At 38.2% G+C, this 10,145-nt stretch overlaps 1 protein-coding gene across 1 annotated transcript; it reads right to left on the reverse strand.

Annotated features, from left to right (window-relative positions):
- Positions 1-888: 888 nt before the first annotated feature.
- FSHB (follicle stimulating hormone subunit beta) lies at positions 889-5,874 on the reverse strand. Its single transcript, XM_032283677.1, has 3 exons — positions 5,707-5,874; positions 4,677-4,841; positions 889-3,158 (listed from the first exon to the last, which is right to left on the reverse strand). Exons 2-3 carry the CDS (start codon positions 4,833-4,835, stop codon positions 2,928-2,930), a joined length of 390 nt encoding a protein of 129 aa, XP_032139568.1. The 5' UTR covers positions 4,836-4,841; positions 5,707-5,874; the 3' UTR covers positions 889-2,927.
- Positions 5,875-10,145: the final 4,271 nt, after the last annotated feature.

The raw sequence follows: 10,145 nt of genomic DNA on the forward strand, positions 1-10,145 counted from the left end.
GGATTATCGGACTTCAACTAAAATGGCAGCACATGGATATGGAACTTTTCTTGGCCTAGACCTAGAGGGTTCTCAGGTTTTCATTCTTGCTGCTTCAGAAAGGAGTGTACTCCCATTTGGCATGGGAGTGCCATCAGAAGAAACTTCTGCTTTTTGCTAGTGGCCCTTTGAGCTAAATGGTAAAGAGACCTTTCTTCATGAGGATTATAGCACTGTTGGACTCCTAAGTGCTTTACATGCATTATATTTTTTAATCTGCACAGCAACTATGTGAGATAGTTACCATTTTTACTCTATTTTAAAAGTGAGAAAAGTGAGATCCAGAGAGGTTAACTAGCTTGCTCAGACCAGAAAGAGTATATGCTGGGTTGTCCTTAACTTAAATCTGACTTTACCAATTCACTGCATTCTCTCTCTCAAGGGATAACCATCACCTAATCTTTATTGAGGAATTACTATGTGCCAAGTACTGTTCTAAACCCCTTATATCTGTTATTCCATTAATCATGAACACAACCCTCTGAAGCAAGAAATATTATTGTCCCCATTTTACAGTTGAGGAAACTGAGATCCAGAGATTTTAAGTAACTTGTTCACGATGACACATCTGGTTAAGATGACTGAGACAACATGAATCTAAAGCCATTGCCCTCTACCGTCTCTAATGTGAAGGTTTATTATTTTGATCTGCAAAACTACAGGAAGAAGGAAAAGGCTATAATTAAACATTGTTATTATATATTGTTATTAAACATTATTATTATATTAAACATTGTTAATGATATTAAGCATTATTAAACATTATTATTATAGCCCTAATGTTGCTATAAGCTACACCCAATACCAGATTAGAATGGACAGAGCTGATTATTATAACAATATCTATAGTTTTTCTTCAATCCTTACCAAAATACTTCTTATTATGATAGAGTAGTCAAAGGAGAGCTGGGTTGAGCAAGGAGGCTAGGGTTCTAATCCTGGCTCTGCCACGAACAGTGTTTGTGATTTCTTTGGACTGAATGTTTATGTTCCTCCAAGATTCGTGTTGAGCCCTGATCCTTACTGTGGTGGTATTAAGAAGTGGGGCCTTAGGAGGTGATTAAATCATAAAAATGAAGTTCTTATGTATGAGATTAGTACTCTTATAAAAGATGCTTGAGGGAACTTTCTGCTGTTTCTAGCATGTGAGGATGCAGCAAGAAAGCACCATCGTTGAAATGGGGAGCAGGCCCTCCCTTACTAGACAACAAATATGCTTCTCCTTGATCTTGGACTTCCCAGTCAACAGACTGTGAGCAATAAATTTCTGTTGTTTGTAAATTACCCAGTCTAATGTAGTCTGTCATAGCAGCCCAAAAGGACTAAGATACTGATCTTGGGTAGGTCACTTGATATTATTGGGCTCTAATTTTTTCATCTCAAAAATTCAAGAAGTAAACTAGAGAAGCTCTAGTGTCCCCACCCACTCTGTGATTATTTCTATGCCTTTTTTCTCTCCCATTACATCAAAAAATGACTTCAAGAAATGACAGGAAATTTAAGTGACAAAACACTTTTGGAAATCCAACAAGATTATTTTTAGTATCTCCAAAGATGAAGAAAGGTAATTTTTGTAGAAGCACTGGGAATTATATTTTAAGATTTCATTCTGCTAATGTTATAAAATACACAATGTCTAAGTCATCTGTTTGTACATAATCTAAATCTATGACTCTGGTGGCCAGCATCTTTATTAAAAAAATAAGATTTAAATAAACTAGTTAATATGAGTGTGAAACTAAGTACATAACTAAGATGGTTAACATCTTTAAAAGAAATCAACTCATGAAATAGTTAATACATAACCTTTGGAAAGAAATCACAGATTTGGGAGAACATGGATAGATGAAAGAGAAGACTGATATAGATAGGATCCTAGAAAACAGCAGTTTCCCCTATCCCCATGGCTAATTCTTTCTAAAGGAGCTATTTCTTTATACAAATATATTTGTAGACAAGTTAAATACATTTATTCAAACCTACTTTCAAATCCTTTGTCATTCCAAAGAATTGGATCCTAGGGAGGGAAGAATGAGATTGTTGTTTGTTTTTTTGCCTTTATCTCAAAAAGGAGTTTTGCAGGAGCCTAGTAACATGTGATCAATTTGTTTAAGTAATGAATAGAGGCAGGCTGATTTCCACAGCCCCAGATTAAAATTTCTTGCCTTAACTAATAGGCTTGGTAGTGACAGCTGGGAAATCCTGAGCTGTGTTACTCCCCATCTGTACCGAACAATTCAGAGACATACATCATGCTCAATACTCCATGTGTCGGAGGGAAGCCTGGGTAGAACTCATGCCACTACTTTCACGGGACTGGTGTGGCTGGGGGCAGCCTCATCAGCTTACCTCAAACATCTTCTTCCAGCATTTTCCTACGTTTGACCTTTCTGATCTAAAGAAGCCATTATGGTGTTTCTCACTAAGTTCCAGGCAGAGTGCTAGGCATTGAGGCTACAATGCTCAAGAAGATGCTGACTTGCTCTAGAGGGCCCAAGAGTCTACCAGAAGACTGCTACAGTTAGTTCTTTCACCTACTCCCATGATGGCTTCCTCCTTCTAGGCTTATGTTTACCCCTTTCTAAGAGAAAGGCATTGTCTCAGAAGACTTCTAAGATTTTTCAGGAAGAAAGCATGCACAAGTCTGTGAGTTACGGCTGAATAAACCTTATGAAACCAGACCTAGGAATACAGAGCTGAATGGTGATAGAGTCCTGGCCCCAGCACTCTCAGATCCCGGAGTTCCCTCTGCCTGTAGACCAGGGATCCCTAGAGTCTGACAATCCCCTGGTCCGGTTTGTACCCTGGGCACATTGCACACACACAGACTTTTTGAATATCTGGGTCCTGCAGGACAAGGGTAGGTGGCCGAAAATATCATCTGTCCTTTATTCTTTCATTTCACTGAAGGAGCAGTAGTCGGGTCCCAGGCCTTGCATTGTGCAGTCAGTACTGTCACTGTCACACTTGCCACAGTGACACTGGGTGGCCACTGGGTACGTATACAAGGAGTCTGCATGGTAAGCACAGCCGGGCACTCTCACTGTCTTGTACACCAGTTCCTTGAAGGTACATGTTGTCTGGATGTTGGGTATGGCTGGGTCCTTAAACACCAAATCCTGAGGAGTTTAAGAAGAGAGTTATGTTATGGTACTGTGGAAGTTCCTATTTAGCTCGGTCAAAATGAGACAGAAATTGAATGCTCCTTTCTCTAACCTTTACCCATTAAACCATGACATCATAAATTACCTATATGCTTTACTACATTTCCAAATTGTTCTTGAAATCTTACATAAAATATAAGTAATTCCTTTTCTTCCTATGACTATACCAAAATATTAGTTATTTTTCAAAATATAAACTAACTTTGAATTTTAACATAGAAAAATGATGAAAAAACATGACAGACTTTTAAGTTGAATTTTCATATTTAATTGAAAGCTATATAAATGACAACTTAAACCATACACAAAGATGTCCAATGTCACAGGAAAAATATTTTAAAACACACTGTATGATGTATTTATAAAAGGTCATAAATATATGATTTTAAATGTTAATGCTTAGTTTAACATGTTTGCTAACCCTCACATAAGATTTTAAATATTCCAATTATTTGTAGACATTTTTCTCAGTTAAAAACCATATACTTTGGAGGGTTCTTAGTTTTAAAGCATATGCAGTTTGCATATAAGAACTTTTAATCCAGCTAGAAATTATTTGTTGTAGCAGTTACCAGTGGAAAAATTATTTGCACTGCGGAAATAAATTTGGGCTGCTGTTTTATTTTAATATCATTCTATCAAGTGTATATCCCAAGAAGGTGCAACAAATTGTGTAATAAATGGAGTTTGATCAAACTTATTTACCATCAAATAAAGTATCTTTGATTTAAAAAGTTGCCATTTTCAATTTTAGTTAAAGAATGAAATTCTTCTGCATAGATAGCTAGGTGCTGCAGGGAAAAAAGAAAGCACCATGGAAACTATTTCTTTACTTGAATTAGTGCAAGGAAACTGTGCAAACGCAGACTAGCAACTGATGCCTCTATGTCTTAATTTTCTCAATGCTATAACGAAGGGAGTGGGTTTGCTGATTCATTTTTGTTCTAACAGTCTGCAAGAAATTGATTGTGTTCTCAGGCTGTTCGTTGGCATTTGTATTTAGGAGGGCCAGGAAGACAGTTTTTATAATGTGACTGTCTGTGTTTTTATGTTACTTGGAAACATATTTTGGTACTATTTTTGTGTCAAAGATGTAGCATCAGTTAAAGAAATTGCCTTTTTGAGAACATTGTAGGTCGTTTATGATTAAATATATGTATGTTTCAATGTTTATCCCTCTATATGTAAAAACATAACATAGAAATACTTTTTTTCCTATAAATGCAAAGTTGTGCTGTTACCAAATCGATCAGATTAAATCTGAGGCTTTTCTAAATTTACCCAAATCAAATCCAAGCCCAAACATCTAACTGATATCATGGTCATTAACCCCAATCACAACACAGCCAATATTGCCTAAAGGACTCATGACTGTTGCTTAGAATACATAAAATATTGATAAAGTAGAAACTAATGAAACCTGCCTCATACAGAGCTTCAGCATCCTTACTTTCAGCAAAGCACAATACCTACCCTGGTGTAACAGTAGCCAGCACACCAAGTGGTGTTGATGCTTATGCAGAAACGACATTGTTCGTTCTCTATTGCAATGGTGATGTTGGTCAGCTCACAGCTATTGCAGCACATTGCTTTCCAGCAGCAGAAAAGGAAGCAAAGCTGGACTGTCTTCATCCTGATCTGGGAAGCAAACAATTAAGCCCATTAGAAACTGAGAAAACAAAGAGTGATAATCATTATGTAAGCTGACCAAACCAGAAATCATTGGTCTGCTCATCCTCCTCAATCACATTTTGCTTCAACAAGGTTTTTTTCCTTCCTTATGCCCTTCTACTTACATCTTTGTTTCTTGGAACAACATTTTTCCTTGTCCTTCATTTTTTTTTTGGTTCAGGGTGGGAATAGATTATAGATCAAAACTCTAATATAATATTTAAGCAGAGGAGTATTTAAAGATTAGAATCTTATTACTGTCATAAAGTGATTACTCTGAAGTAAGTAATTGTGATCATCTTATCTCTTCCACCATTATTTTAAAGACTATTTTTGTCTGAAAAGAAAAATAGAATTCTTTTCTTTTCTTGAGACAGGGTCTTGCTCTGTTGCCCAGGCTGGAGTGCAGGGGTATGATCATGACTCACTGCAGCCTCAACCTCCCAGACTCAGGCAGTCCCTCGACATTGGCCTTCCAAAGTATTGGGATTATAGGCATCAGCCACCACGCCTGGCCAGGAAAATTCTATACCACAAAATTATGTCTTCATTTTAAGAATCTCATAAATATTTGCTTTTGCCCACATTTGTTTAAAATAAGACTATTTCAGAAGTGAGGCATATTGGTCTATAAAGTCAGCTGCTTGCTAACAGATTACAGTATATTAACCATATTTTACAATTGTTGTAAAATTTTACAAGATAGGTTAACAAACATAAATTTCCTATACAACAGTAGTGAAAAGCTCTAGTTTTGTCCTCCAGGTCCTGAGAAATCTGTAATTTCAAAAGTAGCTGTTACCACTTGCATACTGTAGATGCGAAGACTCACCTGTGGTCAACTGCCTTGCCTGGGAAGAGCTGTAGTCTGAGTGAAATCTCAGTTCACCTTTTATACAAAACTATGTGAAACTAACACCTTGTGGATTTTCTGGGTATTAATATGGTCAATGCTAGCCTGAAGCTTGCTGTAAGTGAATCACTGTTTAGATAGACAGGGAGATCAAGCTTTGCTAAAGTAGTCTAAACGCAGTAGATTAGAAATAATAATGTTACCAGAGATGATGATTTTGTACAAATTAAATTTGATACAGTAGAACACCCACTCCTTTACCTTGTCAAATTAAATGTGACTCCAGATTTTTCTTTTGTATCTTTAATTCAGGAAATTCAGAGTCCTTTCCAAGTATTGCTTTGACCCTGTTGAGGAGATGCATTAAAAAAATGCGTTTAATAAATTGTTTCAAGAGTCTATCAAAACCTATAAAGGAAGAAACAAACAAAAAGAAAGCATTTCATGATCTGGCTCCTGTCTAAAGTGTGAACTGCATCTCTCTTTCCCTCCCACATTCTGGTCCTCTAATCTCAATTCTTTCGTTTTTGATGTTTTAGCAAGAACTTTCTACTTTACTGGTAATTCCATAAATATGTTGCTGATTCATTTCTTTAGATCTTTGCACGTAATGTTCTTTCTTTCTGAAATGTCCTTGCCTCCTCACTGCCTCCTCCAACACTACCCTGAACCCTGGCAAATTCCCCAACCTTCAACATCCAGGGGAATTTCACCTGTCAAAGTTTAGGATGGGAGATGAGGGAGAACTATAATCACTGCCTTTGGTGTATAACTATTTATATGCTCTTGTTTCTTCCAACAAACTTTATTTCCTTGGAGACTAGGATTGCTTTGTTTAATAAATATTTATTAATCAAACAATGTGACTGGAGCAAAAGGACAACAGCAGTAATATTATTATATGATGTCAGAGAGATAACAGGAGTTAAATAATATAGGACCTTGTAGGCCAATGTAAGGACTCTGGTTTGTACTCTATGTGTAATGGGACCCACTGAAGGATTTTAAGTAGAGGAGTGACATGATCTGATTTAGGTCTAAAAGGATTCCTCTGACTGCTATGTTGCTAATGTAGGGGAACAAAGAAACAGGAAGACCTGTTGGGATGCTATCAATAACGCAGGTGAGAAAAAACATTTGTTCAGATTAGTGTGGTAGGAATGGAGGTAATGAGACCTCTTGATGATTGTTGATGTGTTTTGGAAGTAGAACCTACAACATTTTCTGATGGATAAATCTTGAGTGTGAGAGGAGGAAAAGAGCCAAGGATGGCTCTAAAGACTCTGATTTGAGTTGCTGGAAGGATAAACTTGCTATCAGCTGAAAGGGGATGGCTGTAGATGTAGAAGTTTGGGGAAAGGAAATGGAGTTCAGTATGCATGTGTTGAGCTTGAGGTATTTGTACTACATCAAGGAGATAATGAAGTTTCTTTTTCCTCTTTCCAAAGAAGACGGAGGAGGGCTATTGAGGAAGGTAGGAAAAGGGGGAATATGGTGTCCCAGAAGCCAAGAGAGCATCTCAGAGAGGAAAGAGTGACACCTGTGTTAGATACTGCTGACAAGTAAGATGAGGATCAAGAATTGTACAATGCATATGTGATGTAAAGGTCACTACTGTCCTTGGCTATATAAGTTACTTTGGAATGATGGAAACAAAAACCTAGTTAATGTGCATCAAAGTGATTTGGAAGAGATAAGTCATAGTGAAATATAGACAACTTTTTCCAAGAGCTTTTTGTCTTTACAAAGATTAACAAAGAAATGGGTGTTTGGGTGATGTGTATGTTGGGTAAAGATAATTTTCTTTTATTTTTATTTTTTTATTTTTTGAGACAGAGTTTCTCACTCTGTCGCCCAGCCTGGAGTGCAATAGTGCAATCTCAGCTCACTGCAACCTCTGCCTCCTGGGTTTAAGCCATTCTTCAGCCTCAGCTTCCCAAGTAGCTGGGACTACAGGCAGGTGCCACCATGCCTGGCTAATTTTTGTATTTTTAGTAGAGATGGGGTTTCACCATGTTGTCCAGGCTGGTCTCAAACTCCTGACCTTAAGTCTTCCACTTCCCTTGGCCTCCCAAAGTGCTGGGATTACAGGCATGAGCCACCCCCACCTGGCCGCAGATAATTTTTTTTGATTTTTCACTTTAGGGTGAGAGAAATAAACGCATTTGTATGGTGATGGGAATGATTGAGTGAAGTAAAAGAAGGTGGTATTAGAAGTAGAGAGGAGGACCGGGCATGTTGGCTCATGCCTGTAATCTCAGCACTTTGGGAGGCCAAGGTGGGCGGGTCATGAGATCAAGAGATTGAATCCATCCTGGCCAACATGGTGAAATCTCATCTCTACTAAAAATACAAAAATTAGCTGGGCATGGTGGTGAGTGCCTGTAGTACCAGCTACTCAGCAGACTGAGGCAGGAGAATCGCTTGAACCCAGGAAGCAGAGGTTGCAGTGAGCCGAGATTGCTCCACTGAACTCCAACCTGGCGACTCTGTCTGGGAGAAAAAAAAAAAAAAAAAAAAAAAAAAGGAGAAAGGAGAATTTCTGGAGTGTTCGTAAAGAGGTAAAAGGAGATAGGTTATAGAACAGATAGAAGAGGAGTGGAGGTATTATCTTATCTTTAGGCAGAAGCATAGAGAGCTCATCCTATATTAGACAGAAAGGTAGAGCTTGATGGTGCAGATGCTGGTTAGTAGGCAGGTGTGATGGGTGCAGACACTGGGGAGTGGGGAGGGGTGGTAGGTGCAGATGCCCCTGGGTGGAGAGGTGGTGAGGGAAGATGCTGGTAGGTGGGGAAATGTGGTGGGTGCAGATGCTGGTGGATGGGGAGGATTGATGGGTGCAGATGGTGGTGGCTGGAAGGTATAGTGACTGTACGTGGTGGTGGGGGGGAGGTGTGGTGGGTGTAGATGCTTGTAGGTTGAGAGGGGTGGTTGCTATAGATAATGGTGGGTGGGGTGGGGTGGTGGGTGCAGGTGCTGGTGGGTAGAGGAAGGTGGTGGGTACAGATCTGTACCTACCACACTTTGCCTGTTAACAGCAGGGGTTCAGCAGGGTGACCAAAAGTTGTATTTATCTAGGATTCTGATTTTGTAAAATATGTTTGACAAAGATAAAACTTAGCATAGCAGTAGACATTGTAAGCACTAAATCAATATTTATGTAAATGAATATTGTGAGTGTAGAAATATTTTGAAATCTGTCAGTAAATAAGCAAGCATATTTCTGAGTTATAGAATGAATAATTTTATATTTTAATATATATATTAAATAAAAATACTAGTGATTCTTAGAAAATTATAAATCCTTTCAATTTTTCCAAAGGAATGCTAACATTATTATATCTATTGGTACTACCTTGTATTATGAAACAAAGCTTTTCATATCACCTATGTATAATCACAAGATTTATTTGTGTGAATGTAAATGAACTACTTTGTTTTAATGACTAATGTGTATATAGTATTAGTTCCTTAAATTCACTTTTAAAATATTAATAGGTTGTTTTTATTTTATTTTATTTTATTTTTTCCCATTTATTTATTTTATTGCATTTTAGGTTTTGGGGTACATGTGAAGAACATGCAAAATTGTTGCATAGGAACACACATGGCAGTGTGATTTGCTGCCTTCTTCCCCATCACCTACATCTGACATTTCTCCCCTTGCTATCTCTCCCCAGCTTCCCACCCCCCACCCTCCTTCCCCTATTTCCCCCCAACTGACCCCAGTGTGTAGTGCTCCCCTCCCTGTGTCCATGTGTTCTCATTGTTCAACACCCGCCTATGAGTGAGAACATGCGGTGTTTGATCTTCTGCTCTTCTGTCAGTTTGCTGAGAATGATGGTTTCCAGGTTCATCCATGTCCCTACAAAGGACCCTAACTCATCGTTTTTGATGGCTGCATAATATTCCATGGTGTATATGTGCCACATTTTCCCTATCCAGTCTATCGTCGATGGGCATTTGGGTTGGTTCCAGGTCTTTGCTATTGTAAACAGTGCTGCAATGAACATTCGTGTGCATGTGTCCTTATAGTAGAACGATTTGTAATCCTTTGGATATATACCCAGTAATGGGATTGCTGGGTCAAATGGAATTTCTATTTCTATGTCCTTGAGGAATCGCCACACTGTCTTCCACAATGGTTGCACTAATTTACACTCCCACCAACAGTGTAAAAGTGTTCCTATTTCTCCACATCCTCTCCAGCATCTGTTGTCTCCACATTTTTTAATGATCGCCATTCTAACTGGCGTGAGATGGTATCTCAATGTAGTTTTGATTGGCATTTCTCTGATGATCAGTGATGATGAGCATTTTTTCATATGTTTGTTGGCCTCACGTATGTCTTCTTTTCTAAAGTATCTGTTCATATCCTTTGCCCACTTTTGAATGGGCCTGTTAGTTTTTTTCTTGTA

The sequence above is a fragment of the Sapajus apella genome, unplaced genomic scaffold (assembly GCF_009761245.1).
Source record: "Sapajus apella isolate SASKATOON/1434 unplaced genomic scaffold, GSC_monkey_1.0 scaffold14, whole genome shotgun sequence".
Taxonomy (NCBI): Eukaryota; Metazoa; Chordata; class Mammalia; order Primates; family Cebidae; genus Sapajus; species Sapajus apella.